Source organism: Passer montanus, unplaced genomic scaffold (assembly GCF_014805655.1).
Source record: "Passer montanus isolate IOZ18808 unplaced genomic scaffold, ASM1480565v1 scaffold71, whole genome shotgun sequence".
Taxonomy (NCBI): Eukaryota; Metazoa; Chordata; class Aves; order Passeriformes; family Passeridae; genus Passer; species Passer montanus.
Window position 1 is genome coordinate 3,777,490 of NW_024372259.1, and position 22,226 is coordinate 3,799,715.

Genomic DNA, 22,226 nt, shown 5'->3' on the forward strand with positions numbered 1-22,226 from the left:
CCCTTCCCCTTCCCCTTCCCCTTCCCCTTGAACCTGCTGCTTAAGTTTTCCTGCCTGCTTTGCTTCTGGAAACCACCTCTTTATCTTCACTGACATCTGTGTCCAAATCTTTTACCTTCCTTGAGATATTTCTCCAGAATCTTTTTCTCCAGACCAGGTGCTGGCCAGGCTGCCTGGGCTGTGTGTGGATATGAGCTTTGCATGGAGCAACATGGCATTTTCAGTTGCAGATGATGTGGTTCAACAGCATCCTCTCTCCCAGCTTCTTTAGCATGGAAACGTGCACATGTGCTGTGAAGGATTTAGTCTGCTGCACAAATATAACTCCCCTTGCTGCAGAACTGTGTTCAAGTGAATGCAGAACCTTAATTTTGTTGCTTTTTCCCTTTGCTTTTTTTATAGTTCAGTGCAGAAAGAAAAAATAGAATTAGTTTGATTCCACAACTTGTCCTGTGGCAGCTGCCTGAAGGCCAGTACACTGGCTGTATATACATGTTACTTGTTTCCTGCTAAAAACTTACTGCAATAAACATCACAAAATAAAGTGAGGATTTGATGGGTAATCATGTTCTTATCAATGTTTCCCTTAACGTGCACTTAAGCAAGCAATCAATGTGTGCTTGTACTCAGTAGTGCCCCTCTCCATTTAGGTTTCCCCCCAAAACCCACAAATATTAAAAATCCTGACCCACCTTTGTAGAAATCTTTGTGGAACAGGTTATTCCATCTTATCTGCTTGTGCCATACCCTTTAGTCTCTTTACAGGAGTCATGTCCTGTTCTCTCATTCCTTACTGTGGCTCCAGAACCAAATCAATGCTTTCTTAGAGATTTTCTTGCAGGCTGAAAACTTGTAGCCTGTTTTTAGATCTTCAGAACTTTTCTTGTACTGCTGGCCTGGTTGGTAGTAAAAGGCAAAACACATTTATCTTCCTTGAAATGAAACTGATACTCTCTGATTATGTGCATTTCCATGCAATTTCCTGCTTTTCAGGTGCAACTTCTTTGGTTTAGCTACCAAAGAGAATTCAGTCCCTTACCCTGTGCAAAAGCAAAGCTGTTTTGTTTTAGGAGCTTGCATGAACATCCAGGCTAAATAGGAGTGAATTTCTGGTTCTGAAACTTTTATAGATGGCAAAGAATAGAGATGAGCCATGTTCTTCTTTGTTGAACTGTTGGTATTGGAGTTACTGGTCTTGTAAGCCCTGTGAGAGGAATGTTGATCTCATATATTTCTTTAAATACAGGAGGAAACTCATGTTTGATCACACAGGTTGGTGCCTGTGGAGCTTGTTGAGAGGGTTCTGAAGGGCTTCTCTGAGCACTTTTTTGGTCTCAATTTTCCATTGGCAAGTGAAGGGTGTTGCTGTGGGGAGAAAGAGAAGAGCTGAGGTTCCTTGCATTTGTGATTGGGAGCGTTCTGTGGTCTTGTTCAGAGCATGAGAGGAAGGAATGTTTGCTTTCTCATTTATATTGGAAAACAGTGGCTGTTCCAATAAAATTGAAAATGTGCATCTCATGTGTAAATGAATTTTCTTGGTTATACTCTTCTGCTGGGGAGTTATTTCTCTTAGGTTTCTGCTGTCCCCCTTTCTCTGTGCATGGTGTAGCCTCCTGGTCTTAGTATTTATAGGTATGTCCACATCTCTTCTTTCATCTTTGGTTTGTATCTATGTTATAAAATTTTGCTTTACCTATTTTCCTCCTGATTTTTATTGCTGCCTAAGGTTTTTTTTTGGTCGTATTTTCTTTTTCTCTTCTATTGTGCGAGAAGAAAATGTCTCTCACATGCCACTTCTTACAGCTTCCTGCCTTAATTTTAACTTAACTTTAGAAGACCTCTCCCCTTTGCCACTCCGTACAACCACTTCTGAAAATCCCCAGTGTGTGTCAGAAGCCACTCACTTTACCAGAATTTAGGTGCTTTTTCTAGTATCCACTTTTAGAGATGACCGTAACAATTAGATCAGAACAGTGTAGTCAGAGATTAAGTTGTGTGGGCTTTCAGAATGTGTTCATATACAACAAATAAATATCTTCTTACCTGATCCTTGTCACACTCACACTTGCTATAAGTACAACATTCTGATAGTTTGGCTTCTCTTTCTCCAACCTTCAGAAAATGTAATACTCACTTCATTACTTTTCTTTTTTGAATGCTGCAAAACCACTTGAATTTCTCAGAGACTGAAAAAATGCACCTGTTTGTGTTTCATTTAGCAAATCTTTATTTAAAAGAATGAATGCTGCAGCAGAACTCTGTCAAGTGAGTAATGAACTAAACTTGTACCTGACTGCACCTCTGCATAGGTGATCCGGAAAGGCTGGCTCACCATCAACAACATTGGCATCATGAAAGGAGGATCCAAGGAATACTGGTTCGTGCTGACTGCAGAGAGCTTGTCCTGGTATAAAGATGATGAGGTAAGGAATGAAGAACTTTTTTTTCTATTGGGAAAAACCCCAGTATTAATACGGTGTTCTGATACCAACTTGAAATATTTAATCAGTTTGCGTAGACTTGAAGGGAAAGATTGTTTTAAGGTTTTAGCTGTTTTCTTTACATTTCTGGTTTGATTCATGGAGAATGCTGACTGTCTAAGACTTCTGTTGAAATGCTGATAACAAACACAGGGTGTGGTGTCGGGTATTTTTGTTTGTTTTACTTTTTTCTTCTCTTCCTGTGATTTCCACACATTTCTTTTAAAAAGGAAAAAATCCCAGATGTTTTGAAATACTCTGCTTGTTTTCCTATCCTTCCTTTGGTTGCTCTTATACATCTACTGCAAGTTGATCATAAACTGTCTGGGTAAATTTACTCCTGAAAGTAACTACAGCAACTGATTTAATGAAAACAGCTGTTCTCCAGAGGATGAAAAGCCCATCTGCAGAGTTCTCTCTAGCTGATTGGTGTGGATTTTCAGATATGACAAAAAATGCACCTTCTTGGGTGATCAGTAAATCTGAGGTGAGCGATGTGGAAATAAAGAAAAGGACATCCACATTGCTCACTTTGAATATATTGTTGGGAAGCTTGTCTGTTCTGTTTAATGACTTTTTCAACAGTGTGTGTAATGATACATTTTATCCATGACTCCAGCAGTATTTTGAAGGTTGAAACAGGATTATGTGGGCTGTCAGATCTGTGGTAAAGCCTTTGTGAGTTTTTTTTTAAGGTTTGTGTTGGTATTTGTACAAAAACAGGGCTACATTTAAAAAAACCCTATTATTTCCTATTTGTGTTGTTCCCTCCCCCCCTTTTTAAAAACAAAATTGAAATGTTTTTAGTAAGAAATTATTGATTTTTAGGGTGAACCAGTTCAGTGGATGGAAGAAGCACACTCTAAATGAGTTCTAAAGCATCACGCAACCTTTTCATCTTTTTCTAAGTAATAATCAATTACTGGTTGATCTCAACAAAACAGGTTGATGGGGACTGTGCAAATTCATACTCTCTTTAAACTACCATGGTGTTTTACTGCAGTGGAATCTCTGGAAACCCTGGGGAGAGGACCTGCAGTGCATAAGGCAGAGTCCTGCAAATCCTGGATGTAGAACTCCTTCAGTAATGCTGCTGGGGTGGGAACTGTGCTACTCAGAAGAGGTTTTTTTCCCCCCAGTCCGTAGCCATGTCAGGATACACCTTAAGGCAGAGGGGAAAAGTAGGTTAATTTTGAGGATTTTGCCCCTTTCCCTTTTATTTAAGTTTTAAAGGGATTCAAATTCAACATAACAGGAAAACCAGTGCATGTCAGGCAGAGGGGAGGAGCCAAGGGACAGGTGTCAAGAGGGGAAATTTTACTCTCAGATTGCTGAAGTAGAACTTGAAAAAAATGCAAAAGTGACTTTATGAATTTGCAAATTTGAAGCTGTTCTTTTCTGTGATCTGCTTTGAAGTTATTAGAACTGGCTTTCTTAGGTAAGATACAGGCAACTGTAACTAAAACAAGCAATGTGACAAAACCAACACACCTGGTGTGTTTTATCTCAAGCAGTTGGAAGTGCATCCAAGATGAGCTGTGGTAATATTTTTAGGTAGTTTTGGTGTTGTTTTTTTAAATCTGATTTTTGTTTAGTGGGAAATAAAAAAATTACTGAAAATCCTAATGGTACATCTTGTGCTGTGCAACTTTAAAAAGAAATAGTTTTGACAATCTGCTGGGGAAAGTCACTTGGGAAGCTCATGAAAGTACTCAGAAAGAAATGGCCACTGTGTCATTTCCATATGCATATTTTAAGATAATGTCTCTTAATTACCAAACAGTTATGTTTTGAGAGTCATGAAAATGTCAGTAGTTAATTCAGGCCATGGGAGATCACTTAGGAATTTCTTAGAGTGGTAAGAAGATAATTGCACAGGATAATAGCAGAGTACTATTCCATGCTCTGCTGGTGAAGGAAGATGCTCCTTAAGTAGAGTTTATAAAGTTATTAATTTTGTGTTTGTTTGGTTTTTGTTTTGGCTTGTTTTTTTGTTTCGGCTTTTTTGTTTTTGTTTATTTGTTTTTTGTTTTGTGTTTTAGGGTTTTTTTTGTACTGGACCTTCTCAGTAAGACTGAAGAATCAGTCAGGCTCCTCAGCTGCTGGCTGGAGTGGCTGTGTGGGGGTGTTTCCCCCCAGTGAGCTGCAGTCTGGTGATGTGAGAAGTGATGGCTGTGTTTGTGTGTCTGGCTGTGCCCTGCGAGGTCGTGGGGAGCTCAGAGCCCCCAGCCCCTGCTCGGACTGGCCAGGAGCCTTGTCCTGGCAGCTGGGGAAGGTGCAGGGCAGCTCTCACCTGGCTTGCCTTGCCATGCTGAGGAGTTTGTGCCCTCTGTGCCTGTAGCCAGTGCTGCAGCAGCTGTGTACCAGAGAGCTCTGACAATGTGCTTTGCAAAGCTCCAGTGCCTGCTGGGGCCTCCAGGCTGTGTACCCCCTCTAGTGTAAGCTGAGCCTGTTTCTAGTCTGGAATTTGCTCTGAGATCAAAATCACTAGTGGTGGCTCGCTAGTGCCGTTAGAAGGATGTAAATTCCTTTGTGAGGTGCAGCTTTATAAGTGATAAATCCACAGTGCAATGTATTTAGAGGCAAGCTGCTATGGCAAAAGATTTCAGATTTTCCTGTATGATGTCAGTATCAGAAAAGAAACAATTGTTTTCTTCACACAGTTTTGTTTGTGAAACATAGACCAGGATTTTCCTCCTGATGAGAGGGATTCAGTGCCTAAGAATGCATTTTTAGGCTTGCAGGTTGACGTTTGAACAGTGTGCTCAGAGCAGTTACAGTATTGGTTCTGGGAGAACTGACATGGATTAGTTTCTGATCCTGCAGGCAGTTGCTTCTGTTTGTAACTTTGCTGTGTGACCAGTACCACGACTTTGTGCTTTTCTACTTAAAGACCAAGCAAGGGAAGTGCTGTGTACTGCCTTTGAGGCTGCTGTAAACAAGATCAGCACGCTCTGTGACCTCACAAATAGAGATTTATTTTGTAGAGTATTCCATGTAATCCTAGCTGAAGCATTACAAGGCACACCTACAGATACAAATCTGAGCATTTAAATCTGAGCATTTTACTTCTCAGTAGTTACTGCTTTGTTAAGTAGCATTAACTAAGGTTCATTTCAGAGTCAACTTGCAAATCTGAAGTTTGTGAATTAGCCACTCCTGCATTAGGATGAAATGGACTTTGGAATGTGGGATGTCATTCTAGCTTGTGAATAAAAAACCTCTTTACTGTAAAGATATGGATGCCGTTTGTAAAGTGGTGTAACATTGTTATAGTGCATGGTCATAGAATGTGATTTTATTATTCTTTCTAAAGCAGCCAGAGATGTCACTGGCATTGTTGCTGTGCAAAGATGCCAAGCTGGACTCTAGGCTTAGAATTTCTAAAAATGTGAAATTTACATTGATGGGGAAAAAAATCTCCTGTAGTCTTGTTTCCAAAGAAAATATTTCCATTCTGTTTCAATAGTAAACGATATTATTGTTAACATCCAGTGATGGATGCAGTTTGTATTATAATTTCACAGTTTGTTTCTAGTTGTAAAATGATGTGAGATTTGAGAGCAAACTTACAAAAATAAGGGAGGAGGTGAGAAAATGGAAAAGGGAGAAGATCCTCTAAGATCTGATGTTGTGTATGTTTGCAGAATGAGCTTGCCACACAATCAGCTGCTCTTGGCTTCTGTGGCGAGCAGGAACGTCAGGGAGTTTTGTACAGCAGGAATTGAGCGGTGCCTGGGAAGCAAACGGGAGCACGGAACGTACGGAGGTGCCGCAGGGCTGCGGATAAATCCAACTTACTGTTAGTGAGCTCCTGAGAACAACTAGGAAAAGAGTACTATAGGAAGCACAGTACGAATTTCAGCAGTGGGTTTTATTGTAGTTGACAGGCAGTGCTGCTTGGACTCTGGGCTTGGTGACTGACCGGCCGTCTGAGGTCCAGAGGACTCCTGGCTGGAGCTGGTGCTGCAGATGCTCTGGGCTGGCAGAGCAGGGTCCCACTGGCGGCTGTCCCTCAGGCTGGGTTGTCATGCGACTGCCTGTCTGTGCCTGCTGTACAGGTGAGAGGATGTTCTGCACAGCAAGTGTAGACAGGCAGACACATGACAACTCCGTCCAGCCAGTCCCTTGGAGCCATCGCCGCTGCTGTGCAACACTTTGTGCCAGTCCACTTTGGGGGGCGTTTGTTGGGGGGAACACACATAACAGAATTAAACTTTAAAACATTGGCAGCTGCAGAACAAGAACAGAACTTGATTTTATTCAGAAAAGAAGCTCGGTACATGAGTTATCATTGTGCTGACACACATCAGGGATGCAATTTCAACAGACTGCTCACGCTGAACATTTGGAAAGCAAAAAGAACCAAAGCCATGGTTTATTTTGTATGCAATTCGTACAGGGTTTTGCCTGCACATTGTACTCACACATAGTAATTTAACCAGATGTTTTTACTCTTCATGGAAGCACAGAAATACTGAAGTTCAAGATAAAGGATATGTTTATACAGTGCATATTTTCTAGGAGCAGATAAGTACAATAATCTGGGATGTTAAAAATAAAAATCCTTCTGTATAAATGGAGGCTGCAACTTGCACATTAACCCCCTTATAGGGAATGTGCTGGAAAGAAAACTGATGGCATTTTGGATCGATTTTATATTCCTTTTAGTATTTTGGTTTACAAATATATTTATATATTTAAATTTTGCTTTGTCTCAAAATCTGTACTTTCCAACAAAATAATTTAACCTCATAAAACTTCAGTAAGTTCTTTTCAGTCAAATATAGACTATTCTAGAGATCAAAAGCATGCAAGCAAATAGCATCATTTCACATCACAAGATGTGCTGCTTTGCTGAATTCTCTCTATACACTGTCTCTATACACAGTGACTGTAATCCAACTTCGCAGTGACATTTGCACTGTTTCTGGGGTATTGTTTCAGAAGGTATAAAACCCATTGGAACCTTAAAGGGGGAAAAGAATAATTGTATTCATTTTCTCTACAGATTAAATGTTTCTGGTTTGTAATGGTGTTCTTGAATCTCTGTTGCTCGCTAGTGCCACCATAGGTAAGCAACAAAGTTGTGTTTTCAAACCCTTCTCAAACATACCCCGTTCAGAATAGCAGCCAAACAATTTTAAATCCAGCCTGAAAACTGATTATAAATTACCAGAGATTAAAGGTGGGGATAGTGCTGAGGTTTTATATTAATCTAATAATAAGTCAAGATGTAATTATTCAGGTGTTCTGTCTGTAATAATTTTGCCATAGAGAATAATATGCATTTCAGTTAATATACAAATTTACTGTACAAGTTAAGTTTATCAATTATATGAATGAAATTTTCCTTGAACCTAACAAGGTGGAATAAGATGTCTTAAATAAATGAATCAACCACAAAAAATGGCTAACTAATTCAGAGATAAAAAATTAATTCCAATACATTAAATACTTTGTCTTTATAAAATGCTTGTTTACATTTCTGTAGCTAAAAGTAAAATTTTAGGAGTATGCTTTAATTTGCCATTTTTTCCTGCCTGCTTTACCATTTTGAAGAAAAACAGAAGTGGAAAATTACAAGTATTTTTTAAAATAGATATAATACACTGATTATTTCATAGATTTAATCAGATTTAACTCCTTCATTTAATTGCTAAAGAAGTGAAAAATCTTTAGTCTAGAAGAAAATTAGGTCTGACTTTCTGTGTTATGGATCCTTGTTGAAATAACAAAGAATTGTACAGTCAAAATTGTTGGCTACAGAATGTTGGAATAGCAGAAGTATGGATTTTCTAGAATAGGTTTTCAGTTAACAACTGTCAGGGAAGTTGTGCTGGGAGGAAAATCGTAAGTGGAAACTTTGTGCCGTCTTTCTAATAACTGTACACAAGGAAAATTCATCAAAGAATCAGCAAAAAGCTTTACAGTTCGACAGAGGCAAGTTTGTCTTCCCTTCAGTTAAATCTCTGAGTGCTGCTAGACATGACTAGATTAATATCTCCACTTGATTTTTATTTAAAAACTGAAATTCCTTGAAATTGTAGTTAACTTGCTTAAAGGGCTTAAGATTTTTGTGTGCTGTGTCTGGTTGACATACTAAGCCAGTAAAGGACTTGAGAATATTTTAGAATACTCATAACAAAAAAAAATCTCGTAATTGCCAATATTATATTTACAGAAACTTATGTTAAGGACCTGACTTTAAATATTGGTACATTGGAAACTGAATTGAGATATGTATTCCCTCCAGTAGTGATCAGGACCCTTTATTTAAGGGAGGGCTGTTATTTTTAGATACTGCTTTGCAATGCCGTGTAAAATGCAGTACAGAACTATAGTAGAATAATTCAGGAAAGTTTCATTCTTAACTCTGGCATTTCCTGTCTTTTTGTGAGTTTAGACCTGACCCTTAATAGTATTTCAATTAAGATTTTTTTTCCCCTAAATAAAGTACAGTTCAGGAGGCAAAGCCTTTTACAAGTAAAAGTAAAGTTATGCTCTTGATTTAAATGTATTATTTAAAAAACCCAACACATTGAAGTTTAGGGCTTTTCATTTCCCAATCTGCTTAACAGATTTTGATTGAAAGATTGTAATGAGCATTCTATGTAGAAGCTTGGAATTTTTATGCAGGTATTTTTCTATTTTGGTTATAATATTTTCCATCTAGAAATGATACTTGGGTGGTCTGGAGGCACAATGATAGTACAGGAAGGGGGGCAAGGAGCGTGGGGCGGGTGGCAGTGTCTTCATGCTCTGAAAATACAGATGCACTAAATAGCACTGGCAATGCTCATACAGGAGACAACATGCAGCTTAATGACAAGGCAGAAAGATGGCAAATGACATGGGCTTTCTTTAAAGTAACTATTTTTTTCACATTTGGATACTTATTTGATCTATATTTAGTTCTGTAAATAACTGACTTTCCCCCATCCTTCTCTCTCTTTTCCTGTTATTTTTAACATTAAAAGAATAGTTAGAAAAGGTTTGAAATTTTTCTTCCTTTTCCCTATTTAATTCTTTTTTGAGTGCACTTAAATAAAATACACTCCCTAAAGATGAAAGAAAGTCTATTGTATTGAAACACTCACCTATTTTAAATGTTCCTGCTAGCTTCAATATGCATTTTATGGTAATATGTATTAGTTCATACAACAGGCTGAAGCATCGGCATCGTCCTGGCTTTAGAGAACTCTCACCTTGATTAGTATGCATTGGGTCCTGCTAATTTCTTTTTTTCTTCATTACAAAAAGTAATATTTGGTGGTATTTTGGTTTCTGGTTTTTTTTTCCTCTTGAAATATTTATATGCAGCCTGTTTGTGTTTGTTGACATGCCTGTATAAAGCATCTTGTTTTATAACTATATATTGAAATCTCTTCTCTGTGACTATGATCAACTAGAAATTGTTTCAACTAAACCAGCAGTGTTTTAAGAACCGCAGAATCATTTAATTCACTTTGAAAATGTTTTGATTACTGAGCTGAGGTTGATATACTTCCTTATTCATTGCTAACAATACAGCCTTTCTTTCCATATCTGCTGCTTTGCACTCTGCATTTCCCCCCCGCCTCCTTTCCAAGCCCCATGCCAAGGGGGCCTCCTCGATCTCAGCCTTACAGTCTAAAAATGTAACTTTGAAGAGTCATGGGTGTATGGGAGGGGAATCACTTCCTAAATTGAGAAAGGTCATTTAAAATAAAGATTAATGCAAATAGTGGACTAGAGATAAGAGAAACACTCGTTCCATATGTTTCCATCGTCCTTGCTTATTTAGCAAAAGTTAACACAGGCTATCTGCAACACTATTTTCATGGAGAGCCTATTATTCCCTGGATAACAGTATTTCCTTCCTTAATTTCTAGATCAGAATTAAAAAAAAAAAAAAAGTAGCTTTGCAAGTAAGTATTAGAGAGAAAAAAAATTTGCAAACGATCATATTCCCCTTGAAAGCAAAACTGAGCGAGTTTCTTAACAAGATTTGGAAACAGTTTTCTACCGCTGAAGCAAAATCTAAGTCATAAAACTTTTCAGATTTGTGATGCCTAAGACAGCAATTATACGTAAAGATTGAGAAATATTAATGCCAGTTTGACTCTAGTTCCATTTCTTTAATTTCTTCCTATTGCTTCAGATTTTCTCTTAATGACCACATTTATATGTGTGTTGTGACTCCACTTTAAAGCAGAATGAGAACAAAAATTCCATCTACTCATACTATAATGGATTAAACCCCACTAAGTTAAACCTAAAAATAATCTTTTGCAAAAGAAAAGGGAGGCTGAATAGCTTACAAGTGTATATATACATTAAGAAAGAGTTTTTTGATGAAAAGAAAAGTTTTGCTGAGAGGCAGAGGGAAATGGCAGTGCTAGTCCTTCCTTTGTAAGCTTTAAGGCAGCCACTCCAGGCACCATCACACCAACACTACATGACCAGTTCTCTCCCAAAAGCTCCTCTACTGATTATCAAAGGAGCAGTGGAAAAGGCCAGCATAATATACCGATTTTTTTTTTTAAATAAAGAAAGTATAGCATGAAGGCTGTCTAAAATACAGCACACCTTCTGCAAAATCGGCTGGTTGTAATACTAATGGTTGCATATTTATGCTAATTCTTTTTACAGTACAGCTATTCCAAGCCTTCCTGGCAATAATGAGCACCATATAGGTGGGATTTTTTTCCGGTTGCAGTAGTTTGTTACTACTGTTAACTTTAGGGGAGCTGACTCTGGCGTTCGGCTGGTATCAAATTGCAGCCCAGACTTTTTGTATTATTTTGTCCGTGGGGATTTCATTCAGCCTGAGGGTTTTTTCCCCTACCAGGACAGCTGGAAATTCACCAAAGCAAACTTCTGCATTGGTTTACAAATTCCATTTTTATCAGTGGGATTCAGGACAAAGTAACTTATCATTTTGAATGGTAGAAGAATTATCAACGATTCAAAGTACACATGAGAGCGGCAACAATCAATCGGTCCTGATCATTCCCATGCAATATCCAGCCAGGTATCGGGTTGGAAAGCTCTTTCTTCCCTTTTGTTTATTGAGTGATTTATTTTCCATCACATCCTGAACTTTAGAAGGTAATTTTTCCTGACAGTCAAAGATTTTGTATTCTACATGGCAGAAGCCTAGCGTGGAGTAGTCAGTTTTTCTATGGTTTCCCTCCCAGTTTTCATTAAAACATCTAGCATAAGTTACTTGCAAAGAATTTTCAAATGCATATAAAAAACTAAGTACAGTTTTCCCAGAGGTGATATAATATATTTTACAATAATATAAAATATTATTCATGCATTCTTTTCTAGTATTTTATTACTTTAAGCAAAAATAATTTTTTAAAAATTGATCTTCAGATCATAGATCACAACAGGAGCTATTCAGAATACATACTTCTAGCAAGCCTAAGAAAAAAAATATACTTCTTAAATATTTATACTGACAGCTTCAAGTAAAAAAAAAATTAAATTTACCTTTTTAGTTTGTTGGGGAATAAAGCTTTATTTTAAATTTAAAAAAAATTAGTAAAAAAGAAATGACCGACTTTAGCTTTACTGTTGTACACTTCTCTAGGCAGTGTACCTCTAGGCAATATACCTCTCTCATTTCTTGCATGGCTTTTAGTGCACCATCAGAGCTCCATCTTTCTTGCAGTGATGACTGGAGGAAGGGGGGAGGGGAGTCACCTAGGTTCGCCAGGTCATAGGCCAGGTGTTCTTCCAAAGCAGGCCTTACCAGAATGTCTTCCCCGCTTTACTCTGCAGTCCTCCTTTTTCACAGTGTCCCTTAGCGTTTCTTATTCCCTAGTGTGCAAAACCTGTGAAGAAAAATACTGGATATGAGATCTGAAAGGAGCAATGAGTGTCTTCTCCTTGGCAAGAGCAACTTGCGTCCCCAATAGTCCACGCCGCTGCTTTCCCTTGCCCAGTCTAACCAATGTGCAGACTACTGTACAACAGCATTGTCCTGAACAGGTAGTCTGAACACTGGGGCGACGGAGCAGGATCTCCGGACGCGTCTATTTATTTATTTTAAATCCTCTTTTAGTCTCGGGGAAAAACTGCCTTCCTGCATCACGGGTTGTGCTCGGCTCTCGCTCACACTCTGCAGCACTCACTGAAACACACTGAAGTGCTGTGATTTCCAGTCTTGACGTGGCACATTTGCAGCAGACTGGGGATCTGGCAATGAATTTAGGACCAGGAAAAGGGGGAGGGCTGGGCCTGAGAGTCCATATATGGGATGATGTCACCCTGGGGAGGTTTGGGTATGCACTGTGCCGCTGGTGAGACCGCTAGAATTGCCTGCTCTCAGACATGGGTCTGTGTATAAAATGGTACCAGATGTTTTAGTGTAATGTTAAGCAGTCATTTCATCTTCAGGCCAGATTTTTTTCTTCAACTGGGCAGGAAGTGGGCCCCAGTATGGAAAAGCTGTAAAAAGTCAAGATGTACAGTTTCACTGCAGCCAACAGAGAGCGAGTTAATGTAGATGCAGAATTTGCTCTTTTGTGAAGGCTGAAAAACAGAATTTATAAAAAGGATTCTGCTCAGGAAGCTAGTGTAATAAGCCAGTGCTTATTTTCTTTCTTTTTAATGACTCTAGTTGTGCTTTTCTATTTTGGCATTTCAGACCAAGAAAAGGGCAAATAGGTTCATTTTTTCTTGGAACTGTCAGCGGCATGCAGGCTGCCGAGACTTGAACAGTAATTAGAGTTACTTCCTGAAAGTGAAGCCCCCATGAAAAGTCTGGAGAAATGTTCTTTGTCATAGCCTCTACATGAGTAATTAGTTCCACATGTGGCCTTCCTATTTCCCTTCAGCTATTTTGGCTGGCTGGTTGAATACTTTGCTATAGCTCAAGACTTAAAGAAGCTTTAAAGTTTTCATTTCAAGCATCCACTGTGAAAATAGCTATTTCTGGTGTCATAATAAATTGCTTCTGGTAGATCAGTGCTATTAGGCCTGGCATTGTTTTTCACTGGTAACCCTGCTGGTCCCATTTTTCTTTTAATGGTGCTTGGTGGAATTATTCTGCTGAATTTTATCTTTGATGTTTACCAGATCTATTGAATTTTGCCAACTATGACTTTACCGTAGATTTTAAGATATTCTCCCCACAGGCAACCAGCCTTCTTCTACGGTAAATTTTTTTCTTTGTTACTCATTCTCTTGAATCAAAGTGTTGTACTTAGATTGATTTTGTTGTGTGGGGTTTTTTCTTTTTTTTTCAATCTGCCTTAGCTCATGGTCTAACACAACAGCTGTCAGAACAAGTCAGCTCTTCTCAAGTCGAACCTGAAGGTGATTGTGTCTGGGTCTGGATATGCACTGGATGCAGTTGGTGCCAGCAGTTCTTTTTCTGCCTGGAATTCTGAGGCAAATATCAGTGTCTTGAGAGGTAAATCTCCACCAAATTCCTGGACAGGAATGTATGTAAATCTAAATGTGTTCTGTGAGCTCTGGTGTCCTAAATAACTTCTGCAGGATTTGGTTCTTCCTAGGTGCCAGCAGATTCTGAGAGTCATAGCTCCTTAGAGGTGTGCACAGGGCAGGTTGCAGAGCTCTCACTTCAGGGAGAATGAATGCAACAAACTTGGATGCTGAGGAATTGGAATTGGAGTCTGAGTCCAACAAAAAGTGACCTTCAGGCCCCTTTGTGGTGGTGGCAGGCCAAGCACTGAGTGTCTGTTTCAGAATGTGCATTCTCCATCTGTCCTGTTTGGGTCACAGGGGACTAACGTGTCCAAGCAGTGCTGGGGTTTCTTGTTCTATTAGCAGAGGTAAAGGTTTGGAGAGTTTAATGTGATGTGTGCTTCGCTTTCTTAAAGCCAGGAACAAGTGTATCAGAGAGAGTGAGTTGGTGGGCAAGGGCTTTTGAAGATAAAACTGCAGTAAGGGAGAAAGTAGAGCATGCCATGGATAAGCCAGGAGGGCTCCTTGTCTGTGTATCATTGCATGTGTAGGGACTGGCTTTTTTTATGGTATTCCCGCTTGGGCCTTGCCTTGTGGAAGAAGAATACAATTTTGGAAACACTGAAGAGTGATTTTTGTGAGTGGACCCTCAGTGGAGCAGTCAGATTTTCCCCAGGGAGGAACTGTCAGAGATTAATTACTGCATGTGTCACCAAGAGCAAGAAATTATGTTGTCAAGGAAAGACAGCGTTCCAGGGATCTTCTTTCCATACCAGCAGAAAGGGACATAGGCTGAATAACACAGAAGGCAAAACATTGATGAACCAAGCAGGTTTAGGGCTGAGGGAAGTGAAGTTTGGAATTTTGCTGCCAAGTGCAGCAGCATTAGTCTGTGAGTTTTTCTCGAGATGGTTAAATAGAACCAGAATAGCTCCACACACTGCGGCCTGGAAATTTGTTTCCTCTAAGTTTTGTTTCCTGGCAAAAGCAGAACTTCAGAGGAATAAAGGAGAACAGCGGGTTTGGGTTGTTTTGGGAGTCCAGGAAGATGCTAAAGCCTTCTTGGGGAGAACCTCTAATACAGTGCAAAGCCATTCAGACCTCTAATTCACTTTTTCTTTCCTTCCTAAGGGCTGCTCAGCTGCTGACACGCATCTGTCTTAGATGTTTAGACCAAATCCCTCCTTTTCCACTTGATTTCTGTTTGGAAAGGAATAGGCCCAAAAAGCCATTGACATTTCCATTCCTTCTGATACCAAGTTGAGACTAGACTTGAAATATTTTAAATCTTTCACTGAATAGCTCCCCATCTCCACAATGGGATTTGAACTGCTTCCAGTCACTTCTGAGGCTGTCCTGTGCTTTCAGCCATCACAGCAGCAGCATGGCAGGCTCCACTCAGACAGTCAGTATCAATAATAAACTCTTACCCATAGTTTATGCTAAGTGCCTTCCAAAGGTAGTGATAAACTTTCATTTTTCACGAGTTTATCATCATGCTGGCGTTCTGCTGTGCTTATAAATTCAGCCCCATGATTAAATTATTTTCCACAAGCTGACAGTATTCTGTGATTTTTAACTTGGAGGAAACTAAGGATTTTGAGAAGTCCAACTTCTTCATTAATGCTTATTTTGAGGACCACTATGAAAAAGAAAATAGCTGCATTTCTGCTGGATTGTTTTCTCCTCCTGGCAGACAGCAGTGTAGTACCAGGCCATTCTTCACACTGAATGGGATGAACATCTTAGGAATGGTCATGAAGTGTGTGAGTAGCACAGGAGCTGTGTGCTTCTTGTTTGTAAAACATCCCAGACTGCATTTACGTGGTGAAGTGGCTGAACTGCCATTAGTGTGGTTTTTTGCATTAAAAAGTTACTGTAGAAAGTGTCTGGAGAATTGTAAATTTTGTATCTCTGCTTTGTAAAAGCACTAGATACGAACCAGGGAACTCCAGAAGAGTAAGTGGGTGTCTGCAGCTGATAAATGAGTTGAAATAATAGCAGGCAGTTGTACATAGCTATTTTTGAAATTCTCAAAGAGAAAGTTGTCTGCCATGATTTGCTGTAGCTTTTTTTTGCACATCCAGCAGCAAAGGTTAACCCTTTTTGGTGCTCGGTAAGCTAAATAATGATTTAAAAGGATTAAAAATAGGTAGGCATAGGATACAGGCAACAGTATGAGCAGGCTGTCATTGCCATCAGAGCACAAAACCCCTGCAAAACTACCTCCAGGGTCTCTTGGAGCTGAGTGAACAACGTGAGAAGATAATTAAATGCCAGTGAGAGCAAACAAATGCAAACAGTCTCAAATGTACACTTTCATGCAGAATGCTTGGAGTATGGAGAAAAGAAGATGGGGATAAAGTAGGGACAGAATAGGTGAGAGTGGAGGAAACAGCAGCACATGAGGCGAGAGTATCTGATTTTTGTTTCTGTGGAGGTTGTGACCCTTCTGTTAATGAATATCACTTATGGTTGGGCAAGGCCTAATGGAGTCCTGCAATCCTGTTGTTTCTTGGTCTTCCACTGCGATCAGACTAATTTTTTTAATTTTAAATTTACAAAAAATAAAATTTGTCCCTAAGCAATATTGTTCCTTCTGGCCAATGCATGTAGGCATGATTTGTGCTTTTAAGTAGCTGTGCCCATTGTTATGAGAACATGCTATTGAAGTGTGGTGCTCATTTTCAGCTTGTCCCATCATCCTCATGTGTTGTTTTTAGCATTATTCATGGTGTCTGGAAAGATTGTGAGGCTGGCAGGAGTTTAACAGTGCTAACTGAAGCCCCCTTTGGTTGGGACCCCTCTGTGAAGTCTATAGGACTGCCCAGAGCCACATGTCTGTGCCACACAGTTTTCCAGGCAGTCTGGTCTCAGTATTGCAGTCAGTGATTTGATCTTTTATAAATTAGTTTAGTACAGCTCTGGACAATGTTCCAGCCTAATGCCCCTCTGTTGTGCAGTTCCTGTAACACATAATGGACTGGTGAAAACCACAGTCTCTAAACACTGTATTCCCTGTTCCCAGTCCTTTTTCCTTGCTCTGTCACTTGTCCCCCTGTCCTCTCCCTTCTCACCAGATATGTAGTTTGGATGCTTCAGGATATTTACTCTTTCACCTTTTTTCTGCTCAGTTCCACATTTCTGCTCTATATGCTTTGTCTCAAACTTTGTTCAGGTTTATGGGAGAGACACAAATGGGGAGAAGGCAGAGCTGGAAGGGCTCAGTCCAGCTATTTTGGATATCTGAGATGAAATTCATAACAACCATGTTCAGGAGCCTGTGTTTCCTTTACCTTTGGTGTGCAGGGGACAATTCAGCACCTCTGAGGTGGACACATAGAGAGCCACTGCTGGTTTCTGTCCTCACAGCTGTGAGGAACCCAACAGGAGGTTCAATATCGACACCACTTCTTTTTGCCTTTTCAGCAGTCTGGTCATATTCACCATGGTTGTAATATGTGCATCACCTTCTGGTCTGTGTTGTTCAGCATTTTTTCTCTTGCTAGACAGTGGTCAAAGTTTATCAATGAATAATCTGAAACACTGGAAAAGAACCAGTGTAGTACATAGCAGGTATTTTCATGTACAGCTGACTTTGTGCTCACTGTGCATTTTTCAGCTTAAATTGTGGGTATGCACTCATGCTCATATTATATCTAATATAATATACAAAAAATAATACATTATTATATATTATATATATTTGAATGTCTAAACTGATATTTGGATAGTAAATTGATTTGGGGGAGCCATGTGTGCTCAGCACAGTGGTAAAAAGTGGTTATGATGACTGGCAATGTTTAGGTTCCATATAGATTATTTCATTCCTGCTGAAAAAAATAAATAGCTGCCTCGTTGAATTGTTGTGGCCTTAATGGGAGGTATCCTCTCTGCCTGTCATGTTTTTCTTCAGGAAAAGAACAGGATATGGAATAGCTTTGACATTTCCTTAGTCATTGCTTACTCATACACAACACACAATTTGTGGGGATGCAAAATTAGCTGAGCTAAGTTAATTTTCAGAGCAGTGGTGAAGAGCACGATATGCCCTGGATTAACACTGTCCTCTTTCTTGACTGCTGTGAGCTCCTCCACTGTGTTTTAGCCCTGCAGCACGTTAGTGTTAAGCTTTTGGACCCTTTATAAAACCCAGATGTGCAGCTGAATCGAGTGTTCCTTTTCCCCACTCAGGCTGAAATGTTTCAGTCAGGTTACCACATCACTGGAATAGCATTGCCTCTCTCACAGGAGATGTCACTTCTGCTACAAAGTGGTTGTAGCATTCAGTAAAGCAAAATAACTGCACAGTAAGGGGGTGCATTTGAGGGAATGTAGGAGCCTGTTGTTTACTGCTTAACGAAAGCCAGGATATATAATGGATAAACTTGTAGTGGTTTATGTTTCTTTTTCCATTCTGTTCTAGAAAAAATTCTCTTTGAAAAGAGAACTGCCTGGGCAACTGAAAAAAGTGTATACTTCTAGAAGTTTCTAGTTAAAAATCCTGTGTCTTGTTGGTTTAAACTTCTGGTTTTGTCTAATTAAACTTTGGGGTTTGATTTACCCCTCAGAAATATTTTTATGAACATTCTTTCTTCTGCCCAACTGAGAGACAGTTTGTTGTTACTTTTGTGGGTTTTTTTTCTGGCAAAACTTTGTGTTGCAGCTATTTCTATGTTTCAGTAACATAATACACTCTGGGGGCAGATCTTGGAGATCTTTGACTCTAATGAATACCAGTCACGTGAGAGCAAATACATGATTTATTACATGAGTATATTTTCGATAGTAATGCCTGGAGATTTTTGTAGTGGGGGGAAGGGAGATCACAAGAGAGAAAAGGATGCAGTTGAAAGCAATTAGTGGCAAAGTGATGTTAACTCTCACCTCAGTTCAAGCCTGTGGTTTGCAATTCCAACATTGTGAATGATCCCAAAACAAAAACATCCATCCTTTTCACATTTAAGAACAATCTTAAGGGAATTGTGTTGTAGAAGCAGATCTTAAAATGAACACCAGCAATATTGCTCAGGGCCTCTAAAACTGAAAGCCATTTCTTCTAGTATTTATTGTCTTTGGCAGGACTATTATCCTCTCTTTATATTAACTGCTGCGTGAAGTGTCGTCTTTGTCTTGCCAAAACTTCTGTTCATAACATAATTTATTCATAGGTTTCTTGCTTTTGATAAAGACTTTACAATAAGGAACCAGGTTGTGGAATGTGAAACTGTGAGTTTCTTTCCTGAGGCTGGATGCAGCAATCTGTCATTTGTGCTTGCAGAGGTGTAAACTCCGAGGAGAGGTGACTGTCAAAGCTGCATTGCTGCAGCTCCATGAAATCCATAACAGAATAACTCATCCTCTTTTATGAAATCTAAATCTAGTTTCCAAAGATTAATAAGTGTTATCCAAGGAGTAGTCATGTCTGATTTTTTCTGTAGGGATGAAAATTTAATCATCTACTCTTGCTATCTGAGTTAATGATGTAGACATAAGCGTTTAAATTAGAATTAAGGGCCGATTTAAAAGCCTTTTGATTGCTCAAAGATTTTGAGATCTGATTTCTGCGAAATTTTCATGTGAAGTGGTGAATAATAGTGCTCTCAGGCATAATTTGCAGCCTCTCTGAAACATTAAATATGTTTCTTGAAGATGTGGGAAACAAAGAGTTAACAGATCAATGTTATAATTTTTGTTACATTGTCCCAAGTATTTATAGTTGCTTTTTTTACCAATGTCCCCTAGGAAGAGAGGTTTCAAACTTCCCATTACCACTCTCTCAATATCTCAATTAAAGAAGCAGAAATTTTTGTCACTTGAGCTCCTGACCAAAATGTGTCCTGCCTTTGTGGCAGTATGTGTTGGTTGTTCTTAGCTAAGCAAGGGATGATTTGTCAGTTTAAATTCTGATAAAGCTGAGCTACTAACAGACATTGTTATTTACTTCACCTGTCTGCTTTACAAATAAAGTTTCAGTGCTTTGCCTTAGCTGTAGCTTTACATGCAGTGCAGGAAGATGTGTTTTTTGTGGCTTTACTAATGTTCCCTCAGCAGTTGAGGCATGATGTGTTCTAAAAACCTGTGAGCCATTGTGTTGGCCTGGTAGATATTTCTTAGTGTTTGACAGTATCCAACTGCCTAAACTCACTGTAGCTACTACCCAGTAGTTTAGTAAAACAGAAGTTCAGTCTTGTTATGTTCGTAGTAGCTTCCTTTTCTCAAATTACTAAGCATTTTCAAATGCCTGTGTTAAGTTCCAGAACAATGAAGCAATTTACTGAAAGTTTGAGAGATGGAGTCATGTGAGAGAGACTATGGAGAGCTTTTGAAGAGTTGATTGAAGTTCTTTTCCTTGTGGATCTTGTTAGACACAGGGATGCTTTAAAAATATTAGTCATGACCAACACCTTCATTAATGCTTCTTGGTTCACACTCTTCAGAGATCAGAAAACTCTTCCCTCTCCCTAGAATTGTTTGAAATCACAGCAATAACTTCACCTTTGCAGTGCAGAACCCCAAAAGGAACCGTGTTCATTCTTTGAAGTCCCTGTTACTGCTTCAGTATGTTTGTCTGGGGGATGGTTCATGATTCTTCTCTCCTTTCATGTTGTTGCTGTGCTGATCTGTGCTCTGTGGTCTCTCACTGACAGCACCCATCACTGCATATTGATCTGTTCCTTTCATGTCAGTCTCCACAGCTTCATGCCAGGCCTTCCTTTTGCTGATGGAATGGCTTTTCCTTGGATGTTCAGAATTACCCCCTCTGCTGTCCAACTGGGTACTTTAACCTAAGAGAGCAAATAGTTTATCCAAGTCTTTTATGTGTAACACTTAACCTCCTGAGGATCTGGTCTGGATTGAAAAGCAGAACCTCCAAAACAGCCAACAACCCCCCCAGAGCCCTTTCTGGCAGCTCCCATAGGTAACACCCAAGGTCAACTCACCCCATCACTGCTCACATCTTGCATCTCTGCAGTGGTTCCCTTTGTGGTATGTCAATCTCAGGATATTCTGAGGACTGCCTGAAGTTTAGGGATGGACAGCTCTGTTCTCGATTCCCTAAGGGACCTTCCGTCATCTTTTACTCCAGCTGCAAGGGGTGTTTATTAAGTGTGTCTTTTCCTAAAGCCTTACAAAAGGATTTTTTGGTAGAACACTGCACCAAACATTGTCTTGTGTTGCGTATCATGTGGAAAATGTGGAAAATACAGAAGAAGCAGCAGTTTTATGCATTTTAATATTGCTTGGCAAATCATTCACAAACACTATTCATGTAAACTGAGACCTGAAAATGCAGTTAAAAGGGTAAAATCAAGAGAGAACCAGGAAAATGATGAGTTTATATGCCCAAGATGCCTCTGAAACTCTCCAACCAAGGTTTCACAAGCCTGATGAAGCTGAACTTCTTTCCAGCTAGAAAAGTTTACATACCTGGTGAATGTATTAAAAAAACCCAAAAGACTTTGTTGTACAATATTATTTCCCAGTACCTCTTTATGCTTTCTCTGGACTCCTTGAACAAGTGTTCTGATTGTTACTAGATGTGTTAGTCTCTAATGCACAGAGGAAGAAGGTTTCCAGATTTTATACCTTGTAGACCAGGACTGGCTGAAAACACCAGGGAGATGTCCTGGGTTATCCCACAGCTTCCTTCCACAGGTGGATCTGTATGGTTTTTGGCATTTAACAAAGAAAATATTTTACTGTAAACTTCACAGTAAAAATTAGTAAACTGAGAAGGATTGTCAGGTATCTGAGAATCTTCTGAAAGCTAAGAGTTTTCACCATTTTGGAATGGTGAAAATAAAAATTAGTAAACTGAGAAGGATTGTCAGGTATCTGAGAATCTTCTGAAAGTTAAGTCGGAGTTTGGAATGGTGAAATCTTACTAAAGCTGGGGAAAAGTAATTGAAATAACTTAATGGAAATGGAATAACCAAGAGAAAGGTTTGTTCATGCATGTTTGGCTTTGTTTGGACATGAATTTAATGGGAAGACTCTGGGATTAGAAGTTGTTGTTGTAAACCTTGAATGCTTGGGTTTTTTCAACACCCTGACCTGGCTGGGTTTTAGGGTCAGCACTCAAGGTTGTGAAGGTCTGAAGTGCCAGGTGGAACTGAGCTGATGTGGGGATGCCAGTTCTGTTACGTGATTTTAGAACACGTGGTGCTGTACTGATAGTTTTCCATGTTAATAGGTGTAAAAAAAAAGAAGTAATTTCTTATATATTTATATTTTTAGGTGTTTTGTTAGTTTTCTACTGACTGCTTCTTTCCCTGGGTAACAGTTTTCATTTTCATATGTGCAAATATAGGGAGGCAT

At 39.3% G+C, this 22,226-nt stretch overlaps 1 protein-coding gene across 8 annotated transcripts in view; it reads left to right on the forward strand.

The window, feature by feature from the left end:
- Positions 1–22,226, forward strand: part of DNM3 (dynamin 3) — a 174,049-nt gene that overhangs the window by 47,236 nt on the left and 104,587 nt on the right. For 7 of the 8 annotated variants that reach the window (XM_039730221.1, XM_039730222.1, XM_039730223.1 and 4 more), the window contains one exon: positions 2,310–2,423. In XM_039730221.1, coding sequence (XP_039586155.1) covers positions 2,310–2,423 — 114 coding nt within the window. Of the gene's footprint in view, positions 1–2,309; positions 2,424–7,491; positions 7,555–22,226 lie in introns of all 8 variants that reach the window. The other variant, XM_039730228.1, reaches the window with a different exon arrangement.